General features: G+C 43.4%; 1 protein-coding gene across 1 annotated transcript in view; it reads left to right on the forward strand.

Moving 5' to 3' along the window:
- The window catches only part of fndc1 (fibronectin type III domain containing 1), a 220,975-nt gene that overhangs the window by 81,030 nt on the left and 122,845 nt on the right, over positions 1–17,100 (forward strand). The window contains exons 8-10 of the mRNA XM_070890982.1: positions 2,114–2,304; positions 4,788–4,895; positions 6,944–7,132. Of these exons, the coding sequence (XP_070747083.1) occupies positions 2,114–2,304; positions 4,788–4,895; positions 6,944–7,132 (488 nt within the window). The remainder of the gene's footprint in view (positions 1–2,113; positions 2,305–4,787; positions 4,896–6,943; positions 7,133–17,100) is intronic.

Here is a 17,100-nt window from a genome sequence, read left to right on the forward strand (position 1 = left end):
GGGCTGGGTGTGCCACATAATCTGGACTGGAACAGGTAATCTAGGCTGGCGCTTCAGCGCAATACTGAGCAAATGCTACACTGCCAAAAGTGCCACCTTTCAGATGCGATAACAAACTAAGGCCTCATCTGTACTCAGTTGGACATAATCGATCTCATGGACAATTTGCAGAAGAGTGAGGAAGTTCTTCTAATATTCTGGCCAACACTTATCCCTCAACCATGACTACCAAAACAGATTATCTGGCCATTTATCTCATGGCTGTTTGAAGTTCCCTGCAGTGCCCAAATTTGTTGCCACATTTCCCGGCATTTCAACAGAGATTGCAATTCAAAAGTCCTCTATTAACCGTGAACCTTTTGGATGATCTGAGAATGGGAAAAGTTCACTAAAAATGCACAGTTTCTCTTTCCATCCCTGAGGGGTTTAAGAGTCTGGCACAATAATTAGTCGGTTTTCATGGTCAAATTTTTAAAATGTCAGCCCACAAATTACAAGATTTATTGATTGGTGCCCCTATCAATGGACTCTACCCACTCTCTCCACTACCAAAGTACTGTGGCTGCAGAATGCATGATTCACAGGATGCACTACAGTCAATCACCATGGTTACTCTGACAGCATCTCCCTCCCCTGCGATCTCTTACCACCAAGAAGAACAAGAGCAGTAATATTGTGGGAGCACCATCACCTCCAAGTCACACACCACTCTGCCTTGGACATGTATCACTGTTCCATCATCATCACTGGGTCAGGATCCTGGTATTCTTTACCTAACACTATTGGGAGAAAGACTGCAGTGGTTCAAAGATACAGTCCACCATCACCTTCTCAAGGCAAATAAGGATCGGCTTTGTCAATGTTCCCAACCCTGAGACCAAATTTTTTTTTTTAATTCTAAAACTTGCCATGGTGGGATTTGAACCTCTAACCCCTGAGTTCTGTACCATAAACACAAGGCTACCCTTAATTAGTTTCAGCCACCCATTTAGTTACCCTTTTTTAGGAAAATTTGTGCATTGTTTCAAACTGCCATAAAGCAAATCAATTAACCTTAAATTCATCTTAACTAGTTAATTTTCTTGTAACGGTATTTCCAAGATCTTTATTGTATTTAATTCCTTCCATATTCTCCATCCTGGTCCTAAGATGACATTCATTGTCTATTTTTAAAGATGTTCTTTTTTACCTGAGAGTCTGATCTGTATTTCATTCTATTCTGAAGTCTTCCTCAGTACTTTTACAGTTTATATTCATCATCTTTAGCTCTGCCCAAGTCATCCCTCCATTCAGTCTTCTACAAAAATGGTTCATTTCTGTAAAGCTCTCTTCATAACTTAGAACCATTACCCTCAGAATAATCCTTAGCACTCTTCTCTTAACCCATTACAATGCACCAATGGCTTTTTCAATGTTGTGTCCCCAAAACCTAGCACAGTATACTGAATATGCTCTCACCAAGGGTCTATACAAGGTTAGGATAACTTGCTATGATGCTCGTAATATCAAGGAAACATCTCCCATCTATTGTGCTTCTCAGGGACTTAGCTTAAAGATAAATATCATTGAATTCTCCTGGTTGAAACCTTTATGATGATGTGGGCAATGTATTGGCTCATCATTTTGCTGGTCCAGGCTCTTGTATTGTAAGCCTAGATCAGTGTTACTTTGTCACTGATAAAATAATGCCAATTGAAAGTCTAGGCTATAGGGCACAGCTTTGACAATGATTCCATGAATGGTGGATTCATGATCTCAGCCATGCCATCTGGGTAAGCACAGACCAGACCAATTGCTTTCTTACTGGCGTGCCCTGAATGTACTTTGTATCAGCAGCTGGTTCAAGAAGAGTAGCATCAGCTACCTTGGGTGTAGTTACATTCTTGAGTGAAAATTGTCATGTGACAATCAAGACACCATAAAAATAATTTAAAGATGGAGCAAGGGAATAATCCAGATAGCTTGTAATGCTGGACTGTTGGATAATTTTTTAATATACCATGTTTATTTGTGCATCCACTATGGATTATCTGTAGATGCTGATTCAAAACAGTAACATTTAATTCAAGGCCAACATTTTCACTAAAATGCTCTTATTAACCTATTCTTTCAGATATTACACTGTTAGATACAGAGAGAAAGGAGAATCAGCCAAATGGGAATACAAGATATCCAAGACATACAGGCGAGTTCTGGTTGACAAGCTGACATCAGATTCCATATATGAATTCGCTGTTCGCACTTCACAAGGAGACAGAGATGGCAAATGGAGTGTTTCAGTTTTCCAAAGAATACCAGAGTCTGGTATGTTTTTTTAATGCTCAGTACTTAAAGATCACTCTGAATTCAGCAGTATGTTCAAACTACAACTATCTATACAGGCTGCTCCTGAAATTTCAGTTATTTTTTGTGCTTAAAAAATGTAAATGGTGCAGTAAATCAAATTAAGCAACATTTGAGTTATCAGGAGTAGACTGTAGTTCCAATGTAGTAAAGTTATGGAATTCAAACGTGTTTTTAATTTTGAATAAACTTGATCTTATTCTGTATTGAATAACCTGGTACACAATACTTGAAAGTCAGTGTGCTTAATCACTAGTTTTTTCCATGCTCACGAGGGAGATTGGTCATGATCCCCTGTTGTTATGCATGATAGTTACCAGCTATGAGGACTTTTGAATGTTCTGTTTATAGAACCAGTGAGTGACAAAGCTCTGTGCATGCTTGTGCGTATTAAGTTATGTAAATATGGCTATGCTGTTTTATACAATGGGAGTGTTGATAAATGTCAGCAATTGTATACGACTTGAGAGGTTCCTTTGCAATATGTGCTTAGATTAAAATTTTAGAATGGATAACCATTTCTGTGAGGCAGGAAAGTACTGAGATAGCCCAGTAAAGAGGCACTGCTGCTACAGTACATTGTTAAGATTCTTTGCGGCCACAAGATACTAATCACACAGTTGATATCTTACTAACCGCATACTAATAAAGCTATTTACTTCCATCTGTTTGGGAGGTGAAGATGGTCAAATGATCAAGATAATGAATCAATGTAATTATTGTGAATGAAATCGGATCCCAGACACAGCCCATGTGTGAGATACAGACAACTGGACACATGAACACACACTATACGTGTTAAAAGTTTACCAATTAAACTTAATACTTTCATAGTACATATTCAGCTAGTTGCATGGCACAAAACAGTTAAAAACATTAACAAATATAGAAAAAAGTTAACTAAAATATAAATAAATTGAATCTAGCAATAAATAGAGACCCAAAAATAAAAGGAGTTGGAAGAAATATTTTACTTAATCGGTCCAGTAGGTTCAGTTGATTATGACTTCAGTTTAATATCAGGGCTCTTATTCTGTGCAATCAGTTGCTAAGGTTAGGTATTCTACCCATAGGAAATGTGAGATTGAGATTATTGATCAAATTTCTCTTGAAGGAATCCATTTTAAGCTTTTGTTATATTGGAAATTATGGTTTTGAATTACCACCGGACATTGGATCAAATAAATAAACGCCACAAGAAAATCCCTCACAATATTGTGTAGAATTAATAGTGTAATGCATATGGTGTGGAACAAGCAGTCACAATGGGTCTTAATCTTTTCCTGTGCTTAAGGCTTTCCGAAAACACCGCGTCAGTTTCCACATGTACGTTAATGACATCCAGCTTTACCTCACTATCACTTCTCTCGACCCCTCCTCGGTCCCTAAATTGTCAGACTGCTTGTCTGGGATGAGCAGAAATTTTCTCCAGTTGAATATTAAGAAGACTGAAGCCATTGTTTTAGGTCCCCGCCACAAACTCTGTTCCCTAGCCACTGACTCCATCCCTCTCCACAACATCTGTCTGAGGCTGAACCAGACTGTTCACAATCTTGGTGTCATGTGATCTTTCGACCACATGTCCACAGCATAACTAAGACTGCCTATTTCCACCTCTGTAGCATTGCCCGTCTCCGCCCTTGCCTCAGCTCAGCTGCTGCTGAAGCTCTCATCCATGCCTTTGTTACTTTAGATTTGACTATTCCAACGCACTCCTGGCTAGCCTTCCACATTCTACGCTACGTAAACTAGAGGTGATCAAACTCGGCTGCCCATGTCCTTACTCGCACCAAGTCCTGCTCACCCATCACCCCTGTGCTCACTGACCTATATTGACTCCTGGTTAAGCAACATCTTGATTTCATAATTATCATCCTTATTTCCAAATCCCTCCATGGCCTCGCCCTTCCCTATCTGTAATCTCCTCCAACCCCACAACCCCAGAGATATCTGCGCTCCTCTAATTCTGCCCTCTTGAGCATCCCTGATTATAATCGCTCAACCATTCAACCATTGGTGGTCGTGCCTTCTGTTGCCTAGGCCCTAAGCTCTGAAATTCCCTGCCTAAACCTCTCTACCTCTCTTTCCCTCTCTAAGACACTCCTTAAAACATACCTATTTTCACCTGCCATAATTCTTCCTTATGTGGCTCGGTGTCAAAATTTTTGTCACCTGTGAAGTGCCTTGGGACGTTGCACTATGTTAAAGGCGCTATATAAATATAAGTTGTTGTGTAGATGATCCACAGGAAATCATAAAAGTGGAATAAGCATTATCTGTCATTGCAATTTGGAGGGATTCTGGGTAAAGAATGTGTTTGGTTCGAAATGGCACATTGTATTAGTGGACCCAAGTGTTTCAGTTTGAATGAATATTAACTGAATGAGAAGGTTTCTGCCCTGTTCTTTGTGGTAATTATCTCTCCTACTGACTTTCAAATGTAGTGCCTACTTCTAGTCCTGAGAACTTTGAGGTGAAACCATTAGGTGAAAAAGGAACAGCAGTGACTGCATCCTGGGACCCTCCTAGTGACAGCAAGGGAAAGGTCATAGGTAGGAGATTTTCATAACCAGCGTTAAAATCAGTGAATAACACCAAAAGGATTAATGTAATCCTTTCTGATTTACAAGATGATGTACAAAGAGATGAAAACTGAATCTTTATTATTCTGCATGAAATAGAATCGATATCGTGGAGATGAGAGCAACTGTTACTGCACACCCAGTCCAATAGGTTCACGTCTTAAACTTGTTAATGCTTCTGGAAAACGTAACTCAGTTACTGTAAAAATATTGAGAGTCACACAAAAGGAAAATTGAACAATATCTAAGAACATGTAGCTAAATATGAACTTTTAACAGCAAACGTAATTAGGTAGAGAGCTTTGGCAGTCAGACTAAACCAGTGTTAGTGGGTATCGATGCTTAAAATGTTATGTCACCAAAACCATTGACAATGTAAATGTATTTAACCTGTGGAAAGACAAGAAGTGATTTATCAATTTGCTATTATTGCTATATATAACAGTCCTGAAATTATGACACAGGTTACTAGCATAGTTATGTCAATACGTTAGTGCGAAATGCATCTCTGAATTGTTTCACTGAATGTGTTAACTCATGCACACCTCTACTAAATAACAGAGAGAGGAATTTCAGACCAATGTGTTGACATTCGTACACTGATATCCCCCGGTGTAATTTCAGGGCCTGTAGCATGACTGCTACTGAAGGAAATGGAAACTATGCCACCAATTTCAAAAAGATACCCCCGACAGTTATCAAAAAGCATTAATCCCTTTACTTGCTTTAATGGGCTGACCAGCTCCAATGAAAGTGGGTGAAAGTCTCTCGATGGGAGTGCAGATGGAAGAATCCAGCCCAGAGGTGATGTGGCCATCCTTGGTTCTCTGATCTGCTGCACTGTCAAGCGAGACTCCACGCCAGGAGTAAAGTTTGCCAATTTTGGCTCCAAAGTGTCATGTCATGTTAAAGCTGACTCCTTAATCTGCATGGAAAATCAGGTACTGCAGCCTGCAATTTCCTAACCAGTAAATGCTATTCCTGGTTGAAAGCATCCGGTTGGGGAATCAACCCTAACATAACATTTCCTCTACAGCGTGCCTGTGATCAGTAATACAAATTAAGATTTAACATCTATCCGATACAGATCAATCGTGGCTAGGGCTAGAGAGGTGATCTTAGTCAGTCATTTAGAACAGGAAGGTCCCTGCTTCGATTTCTGGCCCATTTGAGTTAGTTGATCTCAACCAAGGCATTAGTTGCAGTTATTTTAGGGTCCCTCGATTAGGGAGGTGTAAATCCAGCAGTGTTCCTACTCCTGATCACTATTCATTGCTTCTGCAAAAAGTGTGTGTATAGCAGTAAGATGAGGGTAGATCCAAGCTAAACTATGATGTCCTCCCATAGTCGTATCGTTTGCCGATATGCCCCATTAATATTCACACATCAATAATGGCCACTTGGGAAAATTACTGGTGCATGCCTGTTGACTGTAGGATCATACCCAGTTAAACCTTTGAGAGGAGGGAAGGGGAGAAAATTGGCATAACAAATTGGCAAGATAAAGATTATGTTCGTTAAATATAATTAATATCTTAATTTATTTGCATTTAAATATGTTGTAATTATTGATCTAAATATCAACATATATTAATTATTTCATGAATATTTAGTTAAATGTATAACCTTAGAATTAAATGATTAAAAATGGAAAGCTGTTGTGGAGAAAAATTCAATATCCAGGCCAAAAGGTGTTACTTTGCAAAAGTTAAGGTAATTGTTTTTATTGAATCTAATTTATTGAATATGTCAGTTAATTGTGTATTCATGTAATATTGTTTTTTGTTTATATAATATGTTGCCTATCTAGATGGTTGTTGGTTCTATGACTTGGGTCAGTGTATCCTGTCTTAATACCATCTCATTTTGTAACAGACTCCAGTTGTTATTTAGTGCATTGCTAATCAGTAAACATTAGCAATGCACCCTGTGATTCGTTCTTTCCATACAGTCCCTCCACTGGACAAACAGAGTTGTTTTCAGTTGTCTCCTTCCAACCATCTGCCAAATCATTTCAGAATACATTATTTCATACGCCCCGGCTCTCAAACCATTCGGAGCAAAGGCTATTACTTTTACTGGGGACGTTACAACTGCTATAGTTGATGATCTGCAACCTGGGGAGCGCTATGTTTTCAAAATTCGAGCAACAAACCGGAGAGGACAAGGTCCTCAGTCTAAAACCCTCAGTGTCGCTATGCCAAAAAGTAAGCATTGTACTCCTTTATAATGTGGCCTTTTATCAGCTTCAAGCTTGCCACTGGCATAAATACTCTCTTGATGACATCTTTGGCTCCTTTGCAAGTTCTATCTGAACACTGTCTATCACAACTAATGTTGCACTAAAAATCATAGACCCCCTTATAATATACCTGGACTTGTACTATGGGTACTATGTAATAAATGATTAAAGTATTTATTACTAGGATAGTGCCTCCGCTAAGAAGAAAGACATTTCAGACAAAAGTGCCAAGCATTTGTAGACTAGTATCCTAATGTGTCATTTCTAGGCCATGTATTGATGCAAGAATGGAATTGTTGTGGTATAATAATTACACCACGAGAAGTCTGTGAAAAGTTAAGTCGTTTATTTGATTACCTCAAGGGGAGAGAGTTACTGAGTCTCACTCGGGTATTCCAAGATTCACACTCTCCCCAAACACACATTCGTTGGCACACATACAGTTACACTGACATTTGACATATCCAAGTTGCGCCTAACTAAATTTCTACTTCAGGAATTTAAGGGGGTAGATTGTCTACTTGCTGCATGGGTGTCCAATGGAAGTCGTGGATCGACCACATGTTATAGAAATCGCCGTTGTCTAAAATACGGAAACAGAAACAGTTGGAAATATGCAGCCGGTCAGTCAACATCTGTAAAGAGAAAAGACCGATTAATGCTTGGGGTGTTTTTCTCTATAGATGTTGACTGATCTGCTGCCTGTTTCTAGCACTTCTGTGGGGTATAGCTATTTTCCCTTTGGAAAAGATGTGAGTCTCTCAGTAGCTTTGATATGCATCATAGTGAGTGATGGTTAAGAGAGAACAGGGATTTCTATTAATTACTAAATTGCAATAATGGGATATATTTTATGAATTATGGGCTATGGTAGCATAGTGATTATGTTATTTGACTCGTAATCCAGAGAACGTGAGTTCAAATCCCACCAGTTTGAGAATTTGAATTCAGTTTGTAAAAAAACAAACTGGAAATAAAAGGTTGGTAGCAGTAAAAGTGACCATGAATCTATCAGATTGTTGTAAAAACCCAACTGGTTCACTAATTCCTTTAGGGAAGGAAACCTGTTGTGCTTACCTGGTCGGGCCTATACGTGACTCCGGTCCCTCCACGATTAACCTGAAGTCGTCAGGAATTGAAGAGTAATCTCCAGGGCACCTGCGAGCAATCCTGGAAAAAAATCATGGGGCATTAAATAAATTGCGTTTTTTTTAAATGTTCTTTTAAAACTTTTATTTATTAGTTATAAAAATGTTACAGATGTGGGAGGGGGGTGGTGGGGGGAGGCTGTTTGATAAACAGTCAAACATCATCCAAACAGGTAACAAATCGAGTCTGTTTGCTTTCTAATTGGCATGGGAAGGCATGAGGATTGACATGTCGTGCGTCCAGTGGTAGGAGGTCACGTGATCAAATCTCTCAGAATATGTCCAACCAGAGTCGGCAACCCTAAGTCTCACACCAACGCGATTGACTCTTAACTGTCCTCTGATTGGCCTAGCAAGCCACTCAAGTCTCAAAACATGTTACTGGGTAAACTCGGGATAGGCAACAAATGCTGGCCTTGCGAGTGATGCCCACAGCCGAAGAATGAATACTATATTTTTTAAAAACTCCTGGTGTAGCACTTCAGGGTCATCGGAGTGCGCATCAGTATTCGGATGAAGAGGTCAATGTTTTTATACGATTTCCCACCCATAAGCTATATTCTGGGAGCACTAATTAGTAACATCTGATCCACCAAGTCCCTGCGTGTGCAAGTTTCATAATACGTGATTACTTTGTCGTGCCTGAATTTTAGTTTGATTACAAACATAAGGCAGAAAACCACAGACTGGCAAGAACACAATCAGAATTTCTACCCTATTGTATTTTCTGCAGTTTATAATAATAGTTTGAAATCTTTTTTGAGCTTTACAGCAGATGTATCCTAAAAAATTAAAATATTCGTGGAAAGCAAAGTATTAAAGTGAAAACTTTTAAATTTTGGAATTGATGGGGCCAAAATTCACCGTCCTCGAAGGGACAGCTACCGCGGAGTTTGGGCAGTCGACCGAAAAAAATCGATGGGCCACCGAGGGCCATATTCAGCTCGGGGGGGATTTGAGCGGTGTGCACTTCCGCCGGAAACGGCGCGGTGAAGCTGCTGTAAAGGTGATATTCCAGCGGAGAGCTCTGCAGCGTGCGGGCCGCTGGAAAGCGGCAAGGACCAGGATTTTCAGCTGCAAAAATGTAAGCCTTTTCCCGGCAGTGCCCCCGCGAGGTATTCAAGTTGGTGCTCGAACGGGACGCCGCTGGAGTGTTGCCGCAATCGGGGCCCTTTGGGAGGGAAATAGTTTTATTTATTTTAGTATTTTTATTTACGATTACAGTATCCACTGTATTTATCTTTTAACAGTTTTATCATTTGTTTTTGGCTCCATTAAACCTGCTGAGTGCTGCTCAGAGGTTTGCACATACTCCTGTACTTTTGTACAACTTTCAGGTCTTACTCTTTAGTGGAGTCCTGTGGGCTGCAAAGACCTGTTTGGCAGAGTTCACCCTGAGGATGGGAGGAGTGTTGGGAGGGCGACGCCTGGTATACCTGCTCAGAAGTAGGGCGGCACACAGGAGAAGGCATCGCCATCAGCACCGTGCAGTCAGGCAGCGGGCAAGGGATACAGCAGCCATGATTCGTACATTCTGTGCCAGACCAGTGTGCCCACCGTCTTCACCGGCCCGAATCAGGATTACGGTTGGCTGCTTGGGGACAATGGATATCCCCTGTACACTTGGCTGCTCACTCCACTGCGGAACCCCAGGATAGCGCCCGAACATGCATACAATGACGCTCATTGTGCCACCAGGTGCATCATCGAGCAGTGCATAGGCAGAGGTTCCGGTGCCTGGACCGTCTGGTGGCACCTTGCATACTCTCCTCAACGGGTCTCCATCATCATCGTGGTCTGTTGCATGCTGCACAACCTGGCTATCAGGAGGGGACAGCGCTGGAGGTCGAGTCAGCAGTACCACCTGAGGAGAAGGAGGAGGAGGAGGATCCCTGTCGCCCCAGAGCTAGGAGGCGTCGACCCATCGCCACCCTGGAAGGGCCGGGTGCTGATTGGCCAGCACCCTCCTGTGAGGGTGCGTCCTCACATATATAGAGGTACCTCACACCTCCCCTGAAATCTCCCTCCATGCATTATGTACTGGCGGTCTGCCAGGTCTCCCCACATCAGGAAACAGTATTCTTCTTCTGTCCTCCACACCGTCCATCAGTGTCTCCAGCTCCATATCAGTGAACCTGTTGGCTCTCCTTGCACCTCTTCCACCAGCCATCCTTCTAACCTCCTTCCCCCCTCGGGGCCTTGCTGTAAACCCTGGCCTTTAAAAACCTTTACCTGCTTGCTGAATTTCTCAGTGGTGATCAGCTCAAATTAAGATAGCCACACCGCTGAAAAATCCACTTTAGAAGGGTTCATTAGTGCTGGAACCCATTTGTTCACTTTTGGAGCTGAATATGGGGTGGCCCAGCCATGAAAAAACTTTGGAGCTAATGGCCACAAAACGGTGGGAGGAGCACCAGCTTTCCAGCGGTACTGAATTTCAGGTCCGATTTATTTGAAAAAGAACAGCCTGTGAGATGACCTAATTGAAATTTTCAGGATTGTGAAGGTGATGGACAAATTTTGGCCAGACACATTGTTCATTAGGATGAAGATTTTAAATATTGGGGCCACGTTAAAAATTATTAAATTGGGAGCGAGAAGTTAAGTTAAAGAGTAAGATGAAATTTGGCAACTTGGCACCAGCTGATAAGGCTGGTTTCGATAAAAAAAAATGGCGACCGCTTTGCTTCCGCCAACTTTCGGTGCATCCCGCAACAGCCGCCATTTTGAACAGGTTGGCAGCGCAGCCGTAGCCTACACTCGCTAGGAAAATGGTAATGAGGCAGATCATGACATCAGTGAGTGTGCACCGCTGATTTGAAGCGTGTGCTACCATTTTAGACGTTGCCATTCTATTCAACACGCATTTAGCTGCATGAGGGATAACCCCCTCCAAACAGCACTATTTAAAGGGACAACTTGCAGGTGACTTGCTTTTTAATTTCTACTGGCTCTGTGTAAGTTTGTTGCAACTGTTGGAGCTTTCTACAGTTATTTAATGTTGGTGAGATGACGGGGTGGTGCTGCAAGTGGAGGACACATTGCTTCCGAATTCAAGGGTTCTTCTCTGCCATCTCCTGGAATCAGACCTGCAGCCTCAGAGCAGGATGACCACGCCTCTCCCAGTGGCCCTCCATTTTTTCGCCACAGGATCTGTAGGGTCTGGAGCAGGAGAGGAAGCTAACATCTTCCAGTTCGCCGTCCATCATTGCATCCAGGACATCACAGAGGCACTGTGTTCCAGGAGAAGGCATTTCATAGCCTTCTCAGGAGGAGCGCACATGTGGCTTTGCCAGGATATCGCGCATCCCCATAGTGCAGGGCGCCATTGACTGCACACATGTGGCTTTGCAGGCACCATACATCAATCCTGAGATGTACCGCGAAACTATCACTCACTTAACATGCACGCGCAGCATGCCATGATGGTGAATGCCCAGCATCCTGGCAGCAGCCATGGTGCCTTCATCCTGTACCTGTCCGTGTGCCAGCAATATTCCAACCAGCACGTCGAACCCAAGGGTGGCTGCTTGGAGACGAGGGCTATCCGCTCTACTCCTGGCTGATAACATCCCTCCACAACTCCACCACTCTTGCTCAGCATTCATATAATGAGAGCCATGCTGCCCCGAGGAACCTCATCGAGCAGATCTCTGCTGCCGTGACTGCTCGAGAGGAGCTTCCAGTATACATTGGAGCAGGTGTCACATTTTGGGGCGGTCTGTTGCTTGCTCCAAAACTTGGTCAACTTGAGGGCGCAGCCCTTGCCACCACGGATTCTATGACCACCTCAGGAGGAGGAGGAAGAGGAGGTGGAAGGGAGGAGGCAGACAGCGGATTCCCGTTCCGGATGGGCTGTGAGCGCCAGATCAGAATCCGGTTCCCCTGAATGAAACCCCAGATTCCCATTGCTTATAACTTCACACCTTACTATCCCTCTGTTAAGAACATCACAGTGTCCTCATGGGCACAAAGCACCAACTCTGCATTGTTGTGTACATAAATAACAGACTAACTGAAACAGGAGTAATGTAACTCCCCAAAATGGTGTCCCAAAACCAGCATGAACCAGCATGTTTACAGCAGGTTGTGAATAGCTCCCACAGGGTCCTAATGCCTGAGTGAGGGTTCATGGAACAAACAAATAGAGTATGAACACAATGTATTTCCCCCTTCTGAAAAATACAGTCTATGGACAAAGTCATTGAGATAGCCAGGTCGTGTTCTGATACACTGAGACCGGCGTGGAGCTTGCAGTGTTTGATTGAGGTTATTGATTGGGAAACAGGACGGTGCCTCTGTTCCATCCTGCTGGTCTGTTGGCCTGTGAGTTGGGATCAGTCGACAAGCGTTCCATCGAGTTCCATCATTGAGCACGTAGGTGTGAGGGCTGAACTTTCGCCCGATCTGTTTTCAAGGTGAAAGTGAAGATGCGAGCTTATGACTACAGTTTGGGTGCTTAATTCTGACCCATTCTCCGTTCTTCAGTTGGGGCTTTTGAGCGCGTCCTTTTGTGTCCGTGTACGACTTCACTTTTCATTAGCATTCCGAAATCTGGGATGCAAGTGTGGTTATCTTCACGCTAGGTTTGGCTGGGAGTTTGAGAGTGTCCAGTAGTCAGCGAAGATTCCACCCAATCATGAGCTCAGCGGGTGTCTTCCTCGTTAGCGAGTGCTTTTTCGAAAGGTATGAACCGCTTCGTCAAATGTTTGGCTTGCTGCGAGGTTGGCTTTCAAACCCTCTTTGATGACGTGGTTAAATCGCCCAACACCTCCATTGTTTGAGGATTGTACCGAGCAGTAAGGCGATGCTTGACGAGTGAGGAAATCTGCAAACTGGTCGGACACAAATTTTGTGGTCTTATTGTCAGTGATTATGACCTCTGGGAGGCCCAACTTCGTGAACATACACTGCAGAATAGTGCTGATCGTTGATGAGGTCACTGAACTTGTAGCAATTTCTAGCCATTTGGAATAGAAACTTAGAAACATAGAAAAATAGGTGCAGGAGTAGGCCAATCGGCCCTTCGAGCCTGCACCACCATTCAATAAGATCATGGCTGATCATTCCTTCAGTATCCCTTTCCTGCTTTCTCTCCATACCCCTTGATCCCCTTCACCATAAGAACCATATCTAACTCCCTCTTGAACATATCTAGTGAACTGGCATCAACAACTCTCTGCGGCAGGGAATTCCACAGGTTAACAACTCTCTGAGTGAAGAGGTTTCTCCTCATCTCAGTCCTAAATGGCCTACCCCTTATCCTAAGACTATGTCCCCTGGTTCTGGACTTCCCCAACATCGGGAACATTCTTCCCGCATCTAACCTGTCCAGTCCCGTCAGAATCTTATACGTTTCTATGAGATCCCCTCTCATCCTTCGAAACTCCAGTGAATAAAGGCCCAGTTGATCCAGTCTCTCCTCATATGACAACCCAGCCATCCCTGGAATCAGTCTGGTGAACCTTCGTTGCACTCCTTCAATAGCAAGAACGTCCTTCCTCAGATTAGGAGACTAAAACTGAACACAATGTTCCAGGTGAGGCCTCACTAAGGCCCTGCACAACTGCAGTAAGACCTCCCTATATTCAAATCCCCTAGCTATGAAGGCCAACATACCATTTGCCTTCTTCACTGCCTGCGTGCCCACTTTCAATGACTGATGAACCATGACACCCAGGTCTCGTTGCACCTCCCCTTTTCCTAGTCTGCCGCCATTCAGATAATATTCTGCCTTCGTATTTTTGCCCTCAAAATGGATAACCTCACATTTATCCACATTATACTACATCTGTCATGCATTTGCCCACTCACCTAACCTGTCCACGTCACCCTGCAGCCTCTTAGCGTCCTCCTCATAGCTCATACCGCCACCCAGTTTAGTGTCATCTGCAAACTTGGAGATACTACACTTTATTCCTTCATCCAAATCGTTAATATATATTGTAAATAGCTGAGGTCCCAGCACTGAGCCCTGTGGCACTCCACTAGTCACTGCCTGCCATTCTGAAAAGGACCCGTTTATCCCGACTCTCTGCTTCCTGTCTGCCAACCAGTTCCCTACCCAGGTCAGTATATTACCCCCAATACCATGTGCTTTGACTTTGCACACCAATCTCTTGTGCGATACCTTATCAAAAGCCTTCTGAAAGTCCAAATACACCACATCTACTGGTTCTCCCTTGTCCACTCAACTAGTTACATCCTCAAAATATTCCAGAAGATTCGTCAAGCATGATTTCCCTTTCATAAATCCATGCTGACTTGATCCGATCCTTTCCAAATGCGCTGCTATTTCGTCCTTCATGATCGATTCCAACATCTTCCCCACCACCGATGTCAAGCTAACCGGTCTATAATTACCCGTTTTCTCTCTCCCTCCTTTTTTAAAAAGTGGTGTTACATTAGCTACCCTCTAGTCCATGGGAACTGATCCAGAGTCGATAGACTGTTGGAAAATGATCACCAATGCATCCACTATTTCTAGGGTCACTTTCTTGAGCACTCTGGGATGCAGACTATCAGGTCCCAGGGATTTATCGGTCTTCAATCCCATCAATTTCCCTAACACAATTTCCCGCCTAATAAGGATATCCTTCAGTTCCTCCTTATCACTAGACCCACTGTCCCTTAGTACCTTCGGAAGGTTATTTGTATCTTCCTTCATGAAGACAGAACCGAAGTATTGGTTCAATTGGTCTGCCATTTCTTGGTTCCCCATTATAATTTCACCTGAATTGAACTGCAAGGGACCTACATTTGTCTTTACTAATCTTTTTCTCTTCACATATTTATAGAAGCTTTTGCAGTCAGTTTTTATGTTCCCTGCAAGCTTACTCTCATCCTCTATTTTCCCCCTCTGAATTAAACGCTTTGTCCTCCTTGCTGAATTATAAATTTCTCCCAGACCTCAGATTTGCTGCTTTTTTTTAGCCAATTTATATGCCTCTTCCTTGGATTCAACACTATCCCTAATTTCCCTTGTTAGCCACGGTTGAGCCACCTTTCCCGTTTTATTTTTACTCCAGACAGGGATGTACATTTGCTTAAGTTCATCCATGTGATCTTTAAATGTTTGCCATTGCTTATCCACCATCAACCCTTTTAGTATCATTTGTCAGTCTATTCTAGCCAATTCACGCCTCATACCATCGAAGTTACCTTTCCTTAAGTTCAGGACCCTAGTTTCTGAATTAACTGTGTCACTCTCCATCTTAATAAGGAATCCTACCAAATTATGGTCACTTTTCCCCAAGGGGCCTCGCACAACAAGATTGCTAATTAGATCCTTTTCATTACACAATAACCAGTCTAGGATGGCCAGCTCCCTGGTTGGTTCCTCGACATTGGTTCAATTGATCTGCCATTTCTTTGTACCCATTATAGAAGCTTTTGCAGTCAGTTTTTATATTCCCTGCAAGCTTCCACTCGTACTCTACCAGGAAACGCTGGTGCTGTGGAGCCACTTCAACTGGACCAAAGATATCCAACTGAAGTTGCTGCCATGGTCTTTGTGGCCATGGAAAATGGTCTTCATTGGCGCTGGTCGCATGTTTGTGTCCTTTTGGCTCAGGCTGCATGCTTCGCAGTGTGAGACGAACTCCTTGATGCGAGTGTCAATCCCAGGCCACCATACTGAATCACGACATCTCTGCTTCATGTGGACAATGCTAGGGTGTCCATTGTGTGCCAATGAGAAAACGCGTTGTTGAAGTGACTTGGGAATTATTGCTCTATCACCACAAGCTAGGCAGCCATCGTTCCAAATGGAAAATTCATCGCAAAGTCTGTGGAAGGTTTTCAGCTCTTCCGGAATTTGCTTAGGCCACTCAGTCTGGAGGAAGTGGCTCATATGCTGGAGCGCAGCATCACGCTGTGATTCGGTTTTGAGTTCGTCGCAGGAGACAAGGTTTCAGATGGACTGAGTGATGATCGTCGTGACATATGTGTCGTCATCTGTGAACAAGTCAGCACCAGAGTCCGAAACAGGTGTCGAGCGGCTGAGCATGTCAGCTACTTGGTTGCGACTACCAGCGATATACTGCACATCAAAGTTATACTGATGAAGGCGCTCTGACCATCGGCTGATTCGTACTGGTCTGTGTCCAGATCCAGTTGTAGCGAGTAGCGTAGTTAGCGTTTGGTGATCCATACGGAGGGTAAATTTCCTGCCAAAGAGGTAGATGTGCCAGTGGTTCACATGCATAGATGCAAGTGAGTGCTTTGCGTTCCCCTGTAGAGTATTTACGTTCTGCAGATGAGAGCATGTGAGAGGCAAAGGCGACTGGGCGTTCCAGGCCGTCAATCCATTGCAAGAGCACAGCACCCATGGCGGTGCCTGATGCATCCGTCGTGACGTACGTAGTGGCATTCGGATCAAAGTGCGTGAGGATAGGAGGGGATGTGATTTTCTTCTTGAGCATGGTGAATGCCTGAGCCTGGGAATCTGTCCATTCCCAAGGGACGTCCTTGCGCAGCAACTTGCAAAGTGGTTCGGCAACGTGCGCGTAGTGTGGGACGAACTTCAGATAGAAGTTGCAAGTGCCAAGTAATGATGAAAGTTCTTTGACGTTGGTAGCCTCCTGCATTTGCTGGATCATGTCAATGTTGTCAAGTGTTGGCTTGACACCTTGTGCTGTGACTCTGTAGCCCAGAAAGTTTATTTCTCCAGCAGCGAATGTACACTTATCGGCATTAAGTATAATGTTATGTGTAGCAAGTCTAGCAATAACTGCGTGAAGTCGCTGGCCATATTCTTCCATTGTCCGTCCATGGTCAACAATAT

Source organism: Pristiophorus japonicus, chromosome 9 (assembly GCF_044704955.1).
Source record: "Pristiophorus japonicus isolate sPriJap1 chromosome 9, sPriJap1.hap1, whole genome shotgun sequence".
Classification (NCBI taxonomy): Eukaryota; Metazoa; Chordata; class Chondrichthyes; family Pristiophoridae; genus Pristiophorus; species Pristiophorus japonicus.